At 40.7% G+C, this 18,549-nt stretch overlaps 1 protein-coding gene and 1 long non-coding RNA gene across 2 annotated transcripts in view; one reads left to right on the top strand and one right to left on the bottom strand.

The window, feature by feature from the left end:
* EXOSC2 (exosome component 2) overlaps positions 1–18,549 on the top strand; it is a 53,033-nt gene that overhangs the window by 30,334 nt on the left and 4,150 nt on the right. The window contains exons 5-7 of the mRNA XM_089669034.1: positions 14,622–14,687; positions 17,093–17,161; positions 17,244–17,420. Coding sequence (XP_089525160.1) covers positions 14,622–14,687; positions 17,093–17,161; positions 17,244–17,420 — 312 coding nt within the window. The remainder of the gene's footprint in view (positions 1–14,621; positions 14,688–17,092; positions 17,162–17,243; positions 17,421–18,549) is intronic.
* LOC149469499 (uncharacterized) overlaps positions 14,077–18,549 on the bottom strand; it is a 28,749-nt gene continuing 24,276 nt past the window's right edge. The window contains exons 3-4 of the long non-coding RNA XR_016311556.1: positions 18,014–18,211; positions 14,077–17,504 (exon numbers count right to left, since the gene is read on the bottom strand). This is a non-coding gene — a long non-coding RNA (uncharacterized LOC149469499). The remainder of the gene's footprint in view (positions 17,505–18,013; positions 18,212–18,549) is intronic.

Raw genomic sequence — 18,549 nt, 5'->3', positions numbered from 1 at the left:
CTTGGTGTGAGTTAAGGAATTTTAATTCTTGAAAGTACTCTGTGGAACATATTCTTCCCTGCTACAATCTAGTCTGTACCAGCAATTGTCCTTGAGTATCATCAAGGGGCAAATCTCAAGCTTGGCACAGAAATCTTCGGACTCTCACTCTCTGGTTAAAGTCTTTGTTCAGGAAGTAGCTCACATTTCCTCCTTTTATTGCACAGTGTCCCCTTGCTATCTCAATTGGCTTTTCAAAAGCCACCCTTTGAACCTCTTAGGGATGTTCCCTTATCTGACCTTATTCATAAGGTGGCCTTTCTGGTAGCTATCACCTCTGTGAGGAGAGTCTGGATTCTGGAAGGAGGCTTGCTTAGTGTTACACATTTTCATGAAGTTCAAGGCCTCCTTTTTTCCCCAAGTTAGTCTCTGCCTTCTTTGTTAATCAGTATATTGTTATTCCTTCCTTACGTCCAGCTCCAAAACACCATTGTGTGGATGTGGTTTTCCCTTATTTAGGAAATCTGATTCCCTCTTTCTGCTGCCTAAGGGTTCCTACAAGAGTCTTTCTTCCTCTTGCTCCACCCTTACAAGATGGATCAGACAAGTTATCATTGGAGCATATGATATGAAGGATATGTTCCTCCCTTTCCTGTTAAAGTGCTAATTAACCCACAACAGTAAAATCAGTCTGCATATGCAGTAGTGGTGCACGGAAATGAAAATTCTGGTGCCGAAACTGAAAATTCAAAATGCACTTGGCCGAAAACAAAATGCACAGTTTTTAAAAATTAATATATGTTTTTTGGGAAAAATATACACTTTGGTTAAAAAAACAAAAAAAAAACAATATATACCCAATTTTTTTGTAAAATATGAAAGAGGATGTTACGGTTAGTAAATAGATACCCAACATGTCACGCTTTAAAATTGCTCACGCTCGTGGAATGGCGTGAAACTGCGGTACTTAATAATCTCCATGGGTGATGCTTTAAAAATTTCTATATGCTACCAGGGTAAAGTAACAGTGCGAGAATTATTGCTCTTGCTAACAGTACTTTACCAGGGTAAAGTAACAGTGCGAGAATTATTGCTCTTGACGTTCGTGGCGATACCTTACGTATGTGGTTTGAACAATGTTTACATATGTGGGCATGGCTTACGTATGCGTTCACCACTACACGCGAGGACGGGGGCACTTTAAACTTTTTTTAAAAAATGTATTTAATGTTTTTTTTTTCTTTTTTTTTTGCACTGTCCCTTTTTAAAAAAAAATGTAATCACATTTAATGCATGAATCCCTTGTGATAGAAATAACTAGTGACAGGTCCTCTTTATGGAGAGATAGGGGGTCAATAAGACCTCACATCTTTCCTCTGCAATGTAAAGCATTGGATCAAAATAAAGCATTGATCTAGTGCTTTAAAAAAAAATGTCCAGAACCGGAAGTGGCATCGCTCCGGTGCTCCAAGGGCATAGAGATGAGTGGAGGCCATCTTTCCTTCACTAATATCTATGCCCAGCGCCGGGATAGTTTGATGGTTTCTTAGGTAAGGCTGAGAACTACCAAGCGGCGGCGAGGGGCGGGGTTTTTTCGGCACCTGTATTGGTGCTTTTTTCCTTATCAGCCAACGGCCGATAGGGGTTGTTTTCGGCTGAAGCGTTTCAGTCACTGACATTTCGGTGTATCCCTAATATGCAGTAAATCATGCTTGTTATACTCACTGTGGAACCTAAGGGGTTAATCCTCTGCATTGTGTAAAAAGGATGTTTGATCCTGTCTTCTCTGATCCTCCCCTTCATCTGTTGTCCCCAATCCATCTGCTGATAGAACAGAGCCTTGGGGGCAAGCTGCACATGCGCAGTTTGGTGTGTATTGCTAGAGGTTTTTTTTTCCCTTGGGAGGGTGCATGTGATCAGCACAGGGCCAATCAACACTGTCCAGACAGAGGGTCTGTGGTCCTGCAGTCTCATAGGACAATCAGGAGAAAACTCCTCCTAAAAGCTTTAACCAGTGCTCTGCTGGACACTGATAAAGTCAGTAACTAATTGCTGATGAGAAAAGGTATTTAGCAGTTTATATTTACTAAAATAATTGCATTTCCATGTTCTGTGTACTGTGTAAGACCAGATATAGTGAATGCAGGGCCCTGGGTTTAGTAACACTTTAAAGCACACTCCTACAAGATCTGTTGCTGCTTCTTGGACGTTTCAGTATCAAGCTTCTGTTTCTCAGATTTGCAAAGCTGCACCCTAGGCTTTTGTTAAGTTCTACTGGATAGATGTTTAAGCCTCCTCCTGATACCAGTATCAAAAGTAAGGTGCTGCAAGCTGCCCTGAGTGCGTCACAGGGTGGATAAAAATCAATGATTTTTTTGATTTAAATCGGATTTTTTTGATTTAAATCGGATTTTTTTGATTTAAATCGGATTTTTTTGATTTAAATCGGATTTTTTTGAACAAAATGCTTTTTGAGGAAAATATATTACCATCCAAAGGTTATTCCATCATGAAATAAAGATTCGTTTTTTAATTATGTAGCATAAGGCTGTATATGTTTAATTGTTTTGGTAAATAAATTCCATGAATCCATTCACAATGTCATGCTCTTCCAGAGGTTTTTGTAAGATTATTGGGCAGTTTCTCTGCCTACAAGATATTATCACAGATGATTGGTTTACTTTTGCAGTTCTCAAAACTGAATTTGACTCAGCGGAGATCACATGCCTCTTCTTCACAGCAAAAATGTTATAACATGAACAGAGTTAAGAAAAAGACCTTCATCCTAACTTCTACAAACCTATGAATACAGAATCAACCCCTTCACTGCTAAGTTTCAAGAAGTTCAGTGAATAGAAACAATATTTTTCTGATTGTTTGGAGTGGAATAGATCTGCACAAGAAGAAAGTGAAACTAAGTGTGAGGAGGAAGGGGCTGACAGTCTAAGTTTCCTAAAATATATAGATTTTGTTTAGCCAAATTAGTTAACAAACATGGATGTTTAAGCAAATCACATATGCTGGAATGTTATTGTTTCAGTTGAATAAATCTATTTACATTGTTATTATTAAGGTAATGATTATTTTTCTCCTTCCTAAGTACAACAGAAAAGTTGTCCAAATATGAATGATTAACCTATTAAACTGGGGATAAAAAAACTAATATGAAAAGTTATTCTAAAAATCTTCATCTACTTGCATATTAAAGTTATACCAGCAAGAATTAGTCTATGTAGAAAACTAGGATTTAAATCAAGCCTTACTGACTAGTGATTTAAATCGTGATTTAAATTGTGATTTAAATCAGTTTGATTTAAATCAAATCCACCCTGGTGTGTCAAGACCTTTTTCGACCTGTTTGTTATAGTCGGCTTGTTGGCATAGTTTGTTGTGTTATCCACCCCTCAGTTTGACTTTTTAGATATTCCAGTCATAATTATGTATTCTTTTGCCACCTGCATAACACTGTATGTGCAGCAGCAAAAGGGTGATCTTTAATGATCACGTGCCACACCTATGCGTCCCTGGGCAGCTGTTTCTGTGCTTAGAGCTTGCTCATGGTGCACTCCCAGTACAGAGATCGAGCTGTCAAAAGCAGCTCAGCCCCCACTGGATTGGTAGCTCATGGGACCGGCTTACAATCATGTGACCACTGTCAACACAGCCACAGCCAATCACAGTGGTCACATGATTCTTCCCAAACCTTCTCCCCCCCCCCCCCCCAAGGGTTCAGAACCTTTTAAAGGGATGCTGGGGTGGGAAGTGAAAAAATAATTCTGTGTCCTGTACTGTACAATCCACCAAAATGCTTCCTTTTTTTTTTGTACTTGTGAAATCTCCTACCTGGAGCACAGTACAGGATACATGACCCGCCCCACTGTTCTTATGATCTCCCTATTGCTTGCTTCAACACTGAGGTGAGCTGGGAGTGGGTGGTGTTATATAGGATAGCCCTGTAATTTTCCATTTGTGTCCACTTAGCTGAAGGTAAGTAGCTGCCTATAAAACAGTTTTAAATATTTAAAGAAGCCCGTATCCTGTACAGGTACTACAGGAAACAGATTTTACTGGCAAGTCGAAACTCCTGTTTTTTTTTTTGTTTTTTTTTTGTACCTATCATAAAATCCCTGCCTTGTAGTAAGTCTATTGAAGGACACAGGTTACGCATCTTTGTTTATGGTCATTCTCTCTTTTTGCTACAAAACTGAGGCATGCTGCTATTGGGAGGGAATATTCTGGACAGGCTTACAGTGTATTTTTCCAATCCTCCTGTAGGCATCAGTATAGCCCAAAGGTTAAAATTTTCTGTGTCACTCAATGGCCTCCCAAGAAATGTTTTTACAGTGAATTCAAGAATCCTTTTACCATTTTTACCTGAGATGCTGATGCGTTGTATAACTATGTATGGGCACTGGATGTCACTGTTGCTGTACCGTTGTGTGTGTTGCAGTCATGGACAAGACGGCACTGCCAGTGTCTCAGGCTTTGCTATAATTCATTTTTTTTTTCTCTTTTTAAGCGATCACTTATTTAGTGCTTAACATAGACTGTTATAAATGAAAATAATAGCCTAAAGGGTGCTAGTACATGAAATTAATCTGAGAGACAGAAATTGTGGAATAGAAGGCTGAAAAAGATGATGATGACTTTGACTATCCACAGAGATGGGAAAAAGCCTATACCTGAATCCCAACTGAATCCCAACTTTAAGTAAAGTGGACTTGTCTCCTAGGGAATTTATCAACCTTCATGGCTGATTCTTTTCTGTTTCTGTTCTAATGATATTGATGTGAGCATTGCAGCACAAGTAAAGGGGAGGAGGTGGTCTGCATTTACGGCTTGTTTACACTTGCTTCAAAATGTGGCAATGAACACGCTTTTTTTTTTTAATAAATAACTCTGCCAATCAAAGCCTCTGTCACTAAAAAATGGTGAGCTTACAGTCCTGTTCACAAGTTGCGTTTTGCTTCGTTTTAAAAATTATACTCCATGCCACTTGCTTGGTGCTTGAAAGCATCTCCAAAGCCTCCATAGATGTCTATGACAAAGCTCGCTAACAGCACCTGCAGCTTTTTGAGGGGCTTTTATTCAGAGTTAGCTTCACTTTATTTTGGAGGTATTGCAGGTATGGGATATCTGAGGATGCACTGGGAGACCAACAAGCACACTGGAAAGACGTAATCAGCAGTCAATTTCTGGTTAATATGTATATATTCTGGTAGTGTCTGGTGCAGACATTACATCTAGTATGCAGCATGGAGCAGCAGGAAGCTGAGTGGGGTCCAGACTGGAGTGGAGCAACTAGCAAATGGCACATGTGGGACTAGACTAGAGAGAGGACTGATCACCAGAGCTGGGAAACTGGAGCAGGAGAAATTAGCAATGTCACATGTGGTGCAAGATAGCCGGAGGTGATCGGGGACCAGAGAGAGAGGGGATCAGCAAACCAGAGGATCATCAGAGCTAGGGGCTACTACTGAGCAGGCAGGTGATAAGCAGAGCTGGGGGTTCCTACTGAGCAGGGGATAAGCAGAGCTGGGGGTTCCTACTGAGCAGGGGATAAGCAGAGCTGGGGGTTCCTACTGAGCAGGGGATAAGCAGAGCTGGGGGTTCCTACTGAGCAGGGGATAAGCAGAGCTGGGGGTTCCTACTGAGCAGGAATGAAGGGTACTAATAAGCTGGGCAGCTGCTGATTGAGGGTACCAATGAGCTTGGGCTATGCTGAACGATGGTACTACTGAGCTGGGGTTCCACTGGGCCTCTTTAAAAGAAAAAAAAATCAACACACACAACATCTGCCGAGTTTCATTAAAGCTTCAACAAAACATGACCGAAGTATCACAGAAGCATCAAAATGCTTCAAAACAGCATGTTGAAGTGGTAGGCACTTTAATGTGTGTTTTAAAGTCGAAGCAAGTGTAAATGAGTCCTTACTGTGATCACATGATAGACTCAGTGTTATAATTATAACCGCTCCACCATCTTTTTTTTTTTTTTACATGTGCCAAGAGCTCCACTTTTTTATGGGGCCCTCAGGCTGCATCAGAGCGCCTGGGAGACACTGTAAAGCCTGATGGGAATGCAGAGGGTACCTACAATGCCGAAAAACATTTACTTTCTTTTCTTCCAACTGTTGATGGGTTTGCTTCAAAATGTCTTGCTTTCATAAAAAAGCTGTGCCATGCTGATCCAGTGGTTTCAGTACTTGAAGTCATTGGGCCAAAAAAGATATGCATCAGCTCTGGCATCATTTGTTCTGGCATATTTGTCCTGCAAGTGCATCAGCTGGTTCATAATGAAAAAGTGACTCCCATTCAGATTCACTCTGCACATTGACATCGCCAAGCAGGCAGTTTTTTCTTCAGAGCAGAAACTTGCAGGAATCTGAAACAAAGTTTGTTAACATCCTTGCAGTGTACATTGATCACCCAGATGGGTATTTTTTTTTCCCAACAAAAGTGTAGTTACTCTTTAAATTAAAAGTATAAAAACTGAGGAAAACCTAAGACCATGGTATGAGTGTTTATTACAGGTTTTAAACAGCTCAGTAATTTTTGTTTTTGCCTGGAGACACACTCTAAGGAAAACCATTTTTTTCAAGGGTCCATGCTAGAGCCAATAATGCAAAGACATATAGGGGCCTGGCTTTATACCTAAGAGTGTACAGCCCTTTAAACTTTTTTCTCTTTAATGGCGACTTAGCTGTTCTAGGTCAGTGACTCACCAAGTAGTGAAGCCCAGATCTGAATGACATCCTTGGGAGTGTGCACCTTTAAAAACAAGTCAGCAATGGCAACTCTCAGAGCTGTTCCCATTGTTTGTCAGCAGCCAAGGATTAGTACCACCAAGTGGAAGATCACTGCCATTCCCTGTCAAGTGTAATAATGGTTGACTTCAGCATGTCATTTCCTTCTATCACTTTCATGTGTGTTAATAGCTTTTTCATTGAGTTAAAATTTCATCCCTAATCAGCATTATTGAGTTGTGTGATTTTCAACCTCCATGTCTGTTGCGTGTACAGGGGATTGCAGTAAAATATTAAAGTGGTATTAAACTCAAAACCAAAAATGTGCTCTATTGCAGCTTACATCATTAGATGTGGAGGCTGCATTTGTTTTTTTTTTTTTTTTTTTTTTTTGTTTTTGTTTTTGTTTGTTTGTTTTTTTTTTTTTTTTTGTTTTTTTTTTAACCTTTTTGCCCCCCTAGTGATCTGGCCAGTAACACACCTTCTGTTTTATACAGAAACCACTCTGAATTAATGAACATAAGGGGTAGATTTGGACAACAGCATTGCCATTCTGGGGGAGGAAAGTTTTAAAAGTAAATACAGGAACAAACAAAGCAAATAGCTTTTTCCTTGTGGGATAAAGGTTTTACATAAAAGCTGATCACTCTAAGCACCCCTGCGAGTGATAAATGGTTTGTCTCATCCCTGTAACTGCAAGAGACCTTGTTCTGGTAAAAAAAAAAAAAAAAACTTACTGGCTGGAGCACCAGATGAAAATAGAAGAAAGCCTAAAAAAGGAAACTAATGCAGTCATCATCTAAGAATTGGTAAGCTGCAATATAATATAAAAAATACCTGCAATGGTACCATCTACAATAACAGAACAATGTTTAAAAAATAATACCGTCATTAAAAAAAAAAACAAAACACAACAGTCTTTAAAGTGATATTAAAGGCTCGAGTTTAATACAAACAAACAAAAAAGAGGTATGTCATACATACCTGCTCTATGTAATGGTTTTGCACAAAGCAGCCATGATCCTCCTCTTCTGGGGTCCCCCACTGGCGCTCCTGGCCCTTCCCCTTTGCTGAGTGCCCTCACAGCATGGCGCTAGCTCTGGGGGCACTTGTGCGTTTTTGTTCCCAAACCAGCTCTGTTGTCTATAAGACACAGAGCCTGGCTTATCCCTGCCCCCCCCCCTGCTCGCACCTCACTGGCTGTGATTGACAGCAGAGAGAGCCAAAGGCTTCTGCTGCTGTCTCAGTCAATGAGGAGAGATAGACCTGGGAGAACCTAGGCATCTGTGCACATCGCTGGATCGAGTTCCCGCTCAGGTTAATAATGGGGGGGGGGGGGGGGGTCTGTGAGGGCAACAGCACACAGGTTTTGTGGTTTTTTTTTTTGTTTTTTTTTTAACCTTCATGCATAGAATACATGCAGGTAAAAAAAAATCCTTGAGCCTTTACAGCCGTTTTTAAAGTGTTACTAAACCCAGGACCCCGCATTCACTATATCTGTTCTCCCACAGTACACACAACATGGAAATGCAATTATTTTAGTAAATATAAACTGTTAAATACCTTTTCTCATCAGCAGTATATAGCAGTCTTGTGACTTCAGCAGAGCACTGGTTAAAGCTTGTAGGAGGAGTTTTCATTCTGCTCTAGGAGGATGTGAATCCCCTGACGCTCTGTCTGGACAGTGCTGATTGGCCCTGTGCTGATCACATGCACTCTCCCAAGAAAAAAAAAAACCTCTCTAGCAATACACATCAAACTGAGCATGTTCATGAGACTATGGGTTCAGTCTGTATCAGGTGGTCATTTCAACAAGAGGAGGGGCAGAGAAGAAAGGATCAAACAGCCATTTTACACAATGCAGAGGATTAACCCCTTAGGTTCCACAGGGAGTATAACAAGCATGCTTTACTGCATATACAGACTGATCTTACTGTTGTGGGTTTAGTAACATTTTAAGTTCTAGTCAAGTAACTTTCCTTTGGCTGAGGTGATGTTGGTCTACTCTCCCCAGTAATCAGACTACAACATTGTAAGTTGGTGAGAGCTTGTAGCAGGGCCCGGTCTGTCACATGTGTGAATACAACCAAGAACTGCACAGGTATCAGGATTTCATGATTGTGTCATCTCTGAGCCAGCATCTTCATCCAGGAAGTAGATGGTGACACTGGATGATGGCTGAGAAAAGATCATTTTATCCTTCAAAAAGGATTAGGCAGCTAAGGGCATTGTTTTTGCGATCCATCATAGTTGTAAAAGCTTCAGGGTTTTTTACTGTAATGTTTTTTTTTCTCTAGAAAAAAAAACATTTATGTGCATAACATTTCCTCTAACACCCCCCCCCCCCCCAAATACTTATTTGAGCAAGCTGCCCCCCCCTTCTCCTTTATTTTGATTTAATAACAATTCTGCCTTCCTGAACCTTATTCACCCCCGTGATGTATTTAAAGGTTTTAATCGTGTCTGCCCTTTCCCTTCTTTCCTCCAGACTGTACATGTTAAGTTCCTGAAGTTGCTCTTGATGTTTTATCCCCAAAACCTTTCACCGTTTTTGTGAACTGTCTTATTAATATCCTTTTGTAAGTGAGATCTCCAGACCTGGACCCCGTATCCTAAATGAGGTCTCACTAAAGATCTATATAGAGGAATCAGGACTTCCTTCCTCCTGCTGGTAATCCCTCTAGTGATGTATCCTAGAATTCTATTCACTTTCCCCACTGCCTGGTAACTCTGCTCATTTTGCAATCATCTGAAATAAGTACCCCCCAAATCCTTTTCCTCTGTAGTGCTGACCAACACTGTACCCCCAATGTTGTACTCTCAAGGGATTCTTTTTCCCTAGGTGCATAATTTTAACATTGAACTGCAGTTTCCCCTTCTTTGACCAATCTTCCAGCAATGTTAGATCATGTTCCATGTTACAGACCCCTCCAGGGATATCAACCCTATTACACACCTTTGTATCATCAGAAAAAAGACACCTTAACCAGTAAATAGACACCGAACCCAGTAATAGACACGCACAGCTCTGGATTGAGTCTGCTCCTGTGCCACCATAAAAAGCAACTTCCTCCTATGGTGGCCCACAGAGAAGAAGAGAAACCCAGAACTCCTGTGGGTAACTCCAAAAGAAGAGGATCAATGCTGCTATTTGTTTTATTTTTTTTTTAATGAACCTTTACAATTACTTTAAGAAATCATAGAAAATTAATTTTTGTAAGTAGAAGTTCCCACAAAAGCAGAAGATTAGTCAACACATCAACCGTGTAATTTGTAACTACGACACATGAGGGCATGATTCACAAGTTTAGGTAATAGGATCAGGAAGCCGTAAATAAATTCTAACTAAAAAGTACCATGTGTGGTGTTGGAGGTGTTATCAGTACACAGTCAATATTAAGGGGGAAACAGCCTTCTGACTTCTACATGAATGTCTTTATGATCTTAACAGTACCCATATGATACACAAATGGATGGTGTGGTCAATATGATTAGATTGTAGAGGATATGAAAGGTGGCTCACAAGAGTTAACATGATATCCAGTTTTTCAAGTCTTGTAAAATTTATTGGGGCAGTCTCTGCCCTTGCTTGGTAATCTTTCGAGAGGGTTGATTGCATTCTGTAGTCTTTTCCAGGGATTCACTTCCAATTGTATTGTCTTCAGTCTTTCTAGCATAAAATAAAAGTACTCTCAGAAAGGTCTTTTGATTCCTTCCAAGATCCATATTACCAAATACTCCTAATGGGCAACGCTTTGGGTTACAAATATTGGGGATTCCAAAGTTTTGTGAAATAAAATTCCATAATAAGATCTAACCATAGGGCAGTTCCATATGTGTAATATCCCCATCTGTCCCCTGACCCTCTTGACATAAAGGGGTGTTTCTTTGTCTCTAGCAGGGGTGGTTATGCTAAAATAGGAACAGGATTAGGTCAGGACTTTGTTCCGTTCACACATACAGGTGAAATTCGAAAAATTAGAATATCGTGCAAAAGTTCATTTATTTCAGTAATGCACCGTAAAAGGTGAAACTAATATATGAGAGAGACTCATTACATGCAAAGCAAGATAGTTCAAGCCGTGATTTGTCATAATTGTGATGATTATGGCTTACAGCTCATGAAAACCCCAAATCCACAATCTCAGAAGATTAGAATATTACATACAATCAATAAAACAAGCATTGTACATAGAACAATATCGGACCTCTGAAAAGTATAAGCATGCTTATGGAAGACCAGGATGCTTCGGTCTCATGTCTCTCATCTTTCTCTTGGCAATGCCTAATAGATTCTCTATGGGGTTCAGGCCAGGCGATTTTGCTGGCCAATCAAGCGCAGTAATCCCACGGTCATTGAACCAGGTTTTGGTGCTTTTGGCAGTGTGGGCAGGTGCCAAGTCCTGCTGGAAAATGAAGTCGGCATCCCCATAAAGCTCGTCTGCGGAAGGAAGCATGAAGTGCTCCAAAATCTCCTGGTAGACGGCTGCATTGACCCTGGACTTAATGAAGCACAGTGGACCAACACCAGCAGATGACATGGCTCCCCAAATCAACACAGACTGTGGAAACTTCACACTGGACTTCAAGCATCTTGCAGTTTGTGCCTCTCCATTCTTCCTCCATACTCTGGGTCCTTGGTTTCCAAATGAGATGCAAAAGTTGCTCTCATCAGAAAAGAGGACTTTGGACCACTGAGCAACAGACCAGGTCTGTTTTTCTTTCGCCCAGGTAAGACGCTCCTGACTTTGTTGTTCAGGAGCGGCTTGACAAGAGGAATACGACATTTGAAGCCCATGTCCAGGATCCGTCTGTGTGTGGTGGCTCTTGATGCACTGACTCCAGCCTCAGTCCACTTCTTGTGAAAGTTCCCAACACTTTTAAATGGCCTTTTCCTGACAATCCTCTCCAGGCTGTGGTCATCCCTCCTGCTTGTGCACCTTTTTTCTTCCACACTTTTCCCTTCCACATAACGTTCTATTAATGTGCTGTGATACAGCACTTTGGGAATATCCAACTTCTTTTGCAATTCCCTTTTGAGACTTTCCCTCCTTATGGAGGGTGTCAGTGATGGTTTTCTGCACAACTGTCAGGTCAGCAGTCTTTCCCATGATTGTGATTCCTACTGAACCAGACAGAGACCATTTAAAGGCTCAGGAACCCTTTGCAGGTGTTATGGCTTATTTAGCTGATTAGAGTGGGACACTTTGAGCCTAGAATATTGCACCTTTTCACAATATTCTCATTTTCTGAGATTGTGGATTTGGGGTTTTCATGAGCTGTAAGCCATAATCACAATTATGACAAATCACGGCTTGAACTATTTTGCCTTGCATGTAATGAGTCTATCTCATATATTAGTTTCCCCTTTTAAGTTGCATTACTGAAATAAATGAACTAAATAACTAAATGAAATAAATAAATTGCACGATATTCTAATTTTTCGAGTTTCACCTGTATGTGGTTTAGAAATGGTTCCCATAAAGATCAATAGCCTGTAATCTGCACCTGAACCTGACCACCCTGCTCAGAAATCGTACTTGACTCTTTTTCAAACCACACTGAATCTGTACCAGTGCATCGGACATATGTGAACATGGTGCATAGGAAGCAATGTTTTTTACACATGTCATGCGGATTGAATGTAGTTCAAACCGCATCCAATCCGCATATATGTGAACCGGCACTAAGTGTAGCTAAAATAAAACAGAAAAATCAGCATGGGGGACATCACTTACAGTCAGTGCTATAAATCATATGCCAATCTTCCATTCTTAGATCCTGTTTCATTCAAAGAAGCTATAGAACGGGGTGGGTGGAAAGGGTGGGCATAGTTTGGTGCTTTTGATGGGAGCCTGTGATGGCCCTCTGGTTGTATTGAAGGTTAGGTCTAGGCATCAGCATGTTATACATGGTTACATTGACCCAGCTTGGAGCAGTGTAACTATGCATATGACATACCTAGCTGATGCCGCTGGAAGCTAGAAATCACTGAAGTAGACACAGGAACTCCAGTCATCTCCACTTGCTTGCAGGTCCCATGCTGAGTGGTCGGTTTGATGCCTTGTGAATACAGGTCAGCTGTTCAGTATCATTCAGAGAATGTTTTAATGTTTTGCATTTTCTGGTTGAATGCTTTTTTTTTTTTTTTAATCTTATTTTTTTAAAATTCAAAGATACAATAATAAAATCATCATAATTGCATAAGAAATGTAAGACCATTGTCTGGCAAAAGCTCTTTCAAGAAAGTAAAACCCTAAATAATTATTTTAGAGCAAGGAATAATCAAGAAAATAACCATTATCTCCAAATAGTAAAGGGCCCAAGCATCCAATGCTAACAGAGCTAATCTCATCTAAAATAGATGGAAAGAAAAGAGAAGAAAAAAAGAAAAGAACAAAAAAAAAAAAAATGTCACTGCATGACGTCTTCACCTCTAATCCAAGAGCAATGCATTCATTCAGAAAATGCAAAGCATTCTCTGAATCGTGCCTGTGCCGACCTCCTGTGTTCACAATGTAGAAGAACAGCTACTCGGCGCAAGACCTGGTAATAAATGGAGATTACTGAAATAGTGGTGTCTGCTTCAGTGATTTCCAGCTTCCAGGGGCATCAGCCGGGTATGTCATATACATAGATACATTGGTCCAAGCTAGACCAGTGTAACTACAGGATGTATAACATGTCAATATCTAGAATTAATCTTTAGCACCTTCTGCAGCGTAAGATTAGAGGTGTGGGTAGGGGTGCATGAATGGAGGAGAATTTCTACTAACAGAAGAGTCAGCACAAGGGACACATCCTTCTGACTGTAAGTTACATCCATTGTACTGATTTTTCTTTTTTTTGTTGTTTTAGTTAAACTTGGGCTTTAAAGTGGTTGTAAGCTTCAGACATGAAATATGGACATCATATCCATCTACAGTACGTGCTTGTCTCAATTAAGAGCAATAGGTGTCATTTCTGTCTCCTTCTTTATTCCTCTGTTATCAGCATGAGTCACTTTTGATAAGTTTTTCTGACACCAAGAGAAAACATGGTGACGGCGAGGGAGCTCCAGTAGGTTGACAGCCTTGGTCCTGTTCTGTGTGGAGGGGGGGGGGGGTCTTTTCCCACCGATCAGCTCTCCTCATTGAGCTTTGCAGGGTGTAATTTCAGCTTTCCGCACCCTTTTTTCTGAACTCTCAGACAAGCTTTATAAATTCTGAAATTTGAAAGAATATAAAAACTGCAGATAAACAGGTACAACTTTTGTAGGAGGATTTTTCATCTCTGTGTATCACCTGAGCCCAGTCACTGGGTATATGTAAGGGTTTACAACCACCTCAAATTGTAAGACCAGCACCTTAAACTTCCATTAACTTTTTTATTACTTTTATTGAATTAGAGTAAATGTACTTACTGCTTAAATAACACCGTCTATAACATTGTCCTAAAGAAACATCTCTATGTAGCAAGCAGGTCTTTTGTGTTGTTGAAGGCCACAGTATATTGTAGGTTTTCCTACCAAACAACAGCACACAAACGATAAGGACACACAGGCAAGTAGTCCGTAACCTACTTACTACTAAACTTTTACCCGTGGTTTTCTTGAAGAAAAAAAAAAGTTTTTTGTTTGAGTTTTTTTTAATTTAAAAACAAAAACTATAATGAGGTTCCATAAAAAAACACACTGATATATGTAAGCAAAGTCAGTTGTTGCTTTTGGCTTGTTTTTCCTTAACGAGTAATGCATGTAGTTTCTACTCCCCCGTGTGCTCGGTGACATTCGTTGGCAGTTCCCCCAGCTCCAGATTTTACACGGCACAGGCTTTTCTCTGGAGAGCTCTCTGGCACACCGGGACTCTGCATTATTATACAGTCCATCGATTCCCCCATGTCTTGTGTTCTCTTGCAGAGGAGAAGGTCTGCAGAGGACCAATTGGCAATGAGGAGCTACCTGAAGGAAGGAGACTTGATTAGTGTATCCTTTGACAGAAGCCATGCTGGCACAAGATGACTTGTGGGGTGCTGTTCCAGGCAGCTGTGTCGGCTATAAATGCATCTTGCCAACATATTTTTCCACGTGTGACATGGTAAACTGCACGGGGCTTCTACAGTGCCGTTACTGAGCAACAGGATCTGATATGGTGCAAAGAGAAGAAATGACAGGATGCTTAATTAGTTATTATTGAGTGAAATTAAGCTATTTAAAGGGATCTGCATTACAAATGGATGAAAGTGACAAGTTCCTCTACAGTCATCCTGGGATTTTAATTTATAAGGTGACTCTGGCTCAGTAGGCTCTTAAAAACATTTACTGTGGAACTGTTCTGCCTGCCCAAGGTTTGTAATGCAAGGTATACATATGACGGCTGCAATTTAAAGGGAGAGCTGGTCTTTTCTACTTGTTTCATCATTGGCCTGGAATAAGCATGCAGTTGGTACAGTTTTGGGAAGCCTGATATTTGCAAATATGTCCCAGGTCTGTGATTCAAGTGATTCACTGCATGACGTCTTCACCTCATTCATTCATAAAATGCAAAGCATTCTCTGAATCGTGCCTGTGCCGACCTCCTGTGTTCACAATGTAGAAGAACAGCTACTCGGCTATGGATTACAACCCAGCAGCATTGCAATATTGAAATCAAGTCTGCAAGTGCAGCTCTTATGTTATCCTGCCAGGTTGCTTTTAAAAGTGAGAAATGGAGTCTGTTGTTGTTGCTGACTGTCCTATTGCATCTCTACATTTATAGTATATGATAGGAAATCTAACATTTTAGAGTTGTTTCCAGGACAAGAGGTGAGGGTTAATCTTTCAATGGGAGCACTTTTGTAAAACCGACCATAGATGGTTCTAATCTCAGCGGGTTGTGCAGGGACCGGCCAAGATTTGAACCATCTATGGGCAGGCTGATTGTACCCAAGTTGATGTACAACCAGCATGTCTGATTTTTACATGCAATTATTGCCAGTGGCTATAACCGCTAGCAGCAATCACTGTGTTCTCCCGGGAGGGTCAGGTTCTGTGCCACACCAGGAGTGAAATGTTCCTCGCCTCTTTAGATTTTTCCTGTCACTTCCTGATGTTTCTCTGTGAAAAGAAGTGATTTTCTAACTTGCTAGCTCTGAGCACTTTGCAGAGACCAGCAGTGGCAAGGAGAATGCAGAAGTTGACATCCCCCTTTTCTCAACATTTGTCTTGCTGCTTGCTGTCACGAGAATGTGCTCAAAGCATCAACAAGCTGCTGTTGTGAAGCAGCCATCTCCTTGCTAGCTGTTATCAGATTGGCTGCATACAAGAAGGGAGGGCACAGGTTGGACTTCATAGGGAGGATTAGGAAGCACCTAACAATGGGATAAAGTACTTAGCAATCAAAGTGGCTATTGTCTGTTAATCCCTACTCACACCTAGCATGAACATAGAATACAAGGAGGTGGAACCTATCACTTCCTACCTCATACTGAAGAATGGAAAATACATAACAGAACCCCTCTCTTTGTATTCCAAGTGCACTCTGTAGGCATACAGGAAGACCTTAAATCAATTCCTGGTTGAGGATGCCACAGGCTAACTCCAGCATGTAGGCTATTCTAGGTATTGTGTTATGCTTATACTTGCCATAGGCACCAGAAGGCAAGTTGACGCATGTGCTTGTTGGACACTAGGCTGCAGGATGGTGGTGGTTATGATGCAATAGAAAATTGGATACATGGATGTTAGAATAGTTAGAGGACTATCAAAATCATCTTCTTGGTAGGGTTTATGGAAGTATCCAGTTTGTTGTATAATGAGTGACACCCTTTCCGAGACACCTTAAAGCATGGGATAGTGGTGGGGCACGGAGCACCAAAGTTCCAACACATCACCTTCCAGTGTGGTGCTATTGGAATTTCTTACCCCCTGAAACAGTCACGTAAAAGATTTACTTTTCTTGTTGGTCTAAATACAATATAGATTCAGTTATCATTTACCTTTATAATCAGTCTTGATGGATGCAGAATAATATAAAGGGATGAGGGGATGAAGAAAATGCTGCTCTAGAATCTTTCTACATCTGGCCACATGGTTAAAAGCTTAGGCCTTTGATAGAATGATTTTCGTAACAGGGTGTTCTAAACGCTGATTGTCTTCTTTAGCTGAGATCATGACTAAATGTATAGGCTTTTGGTGAACCAGCAGAAGTGGAGGGAGCATAAAGAAGCATCTTCCTCAGGAAAGGTATGTCCCCCCTTTTTTATTGTGCTTTATTTATCCATCGTACCCAGGCCATTAATTTACATTTATATTAACATTAGAGTATGTCCTGTCCTGTCTGTAAGTGGACTTTGTAAATGTTTTTGATTTGTTACCATTTAGCTTGGTTCTTCCTTGACCCACTCTCTCAGGCTGAGGTCCAAGCGGTGTACTCTGATGGCGCATTATCCCTGCACACTCGCAGCCTCAAATATGGCAAGGTATGAGGTGTTATCAACAATGTGTATGTGATCTTTGCCTTTGACAAATATATCACCTTTGGTGATCTTTTTTTGTCTTTAGCTTGGGCAAGGTGTCCTGGTTCAAGTATCCCCTTCATTGATAAAGAGGAGGAAGACTCACTTTCACAATCTTCCGTGTGGTGCCTCCATCATCCTGGGAAACAATGGCTTCATCTGGCTGTACCCCACCCCTGTGGGGGTTGAAGACGAAGCAGGGGGATTTGTCACCAATTTTGAGGTAATCCACCGATATTTTAAATGCCAGCACAGTGTTGGCTGCCTTTTCAAATGAACACCAGTCAGCAGCATCAGTAAGAGAGTGCTGTGGGAATTAAAAAGAATCTGTCACAAAATAGTAAAATCATTAGCCACTGCTGTAATGGCTGGTGACATTTACTCTCATGTTCCCCCATGAGCACTGATCTGAATCACTATAGTCTTGATGTTAAAAGGCAACCCCATCCAGTAGTGACATATGAGTTCTATATAGGATTAGGCACATGCTGGCTTTTTATAGCTCTCAAGTAATGAAGTATCCCCAACAGAATTCCCAGCTCTGTCCATCTGCCACACACTCCTCCAGTGGTTTTTTTTATAATGTAAGTAATAGAGTTCTGTGGGAAAAAAATGCAAAAATCACAGCTCTATAATTGCCTTGATGCCTGAGATCAAAGCCAGTGCCTTTAAATATCACAGTTGTACTTTTTGTAATATGTAAGTTATTTAAAGTGGAAGAAAAGCCTACCACTATATAGTCTTAAAAATATTCCCTCCTCTTACCTGTCCTGCCTAACCTGTAGAAATAAAAAAAAAAAAAGGATTTGTGCTTACCTGTTGTTAATCTTTTCTAGTCACATGATCCTGCAGCTCTGGCTTCCCTTTTCAATGAGCAGCTGCTGCAGGGGAGAGTAGGGGGCGCCAACAGCTGGACCATGGGATCCTATGTATGACGTCAGGGCTTCCATAACTGCCAGTCAATGTTTAATGCTCCCTGATCTGGAGCAGCAGGACCACATGACCAATCCAAACCTGAAAAAAAGATCCTCCTGGGTTTCCACAGTTGCAATATATAAATATGTAGATTGAAACCCTGATTGCAAGTTGCTAAATATACATCTATATCTATTTCTGTATCTGTATCAATGTGGGAGGTGAAAAAACATAACACAGAGAAGCTATGACCACTAATGTGGACCTAGCATCAAATCTAGTTTTTCAAGTACATTCATACTAAACAATGTAACATTTACATTTGGAGGAATTAACAGAGTGGTGTAGGCTTTATGCCTGCACCACACTTCCAAGCTGAGAAAATGGGTCAGATCCTTCTCCTAATTAACAAATGCAGCTCCAACCTCTTCGTTAGT

Source organism: Staurois parvus, unplaced genomic scaffold (assembly GCF_062004578.1).
Source record: "Staurois parvus isolate SC_StPar_1 unplaced genomic scaffold, SC_StPar_1.0 ptg000068l, whole genome shotgun sequence".
NCBI lineage: Eukaryota > Metazoa > Chordata > Amphibia > Anura > Ranidae > Staurois > Staurois parvus.
The sequence above is the reverse complement of the archived record's forward strand: the minus strand, read 5'-3'. Positions and strand labels throughout refer to the sequence as shown.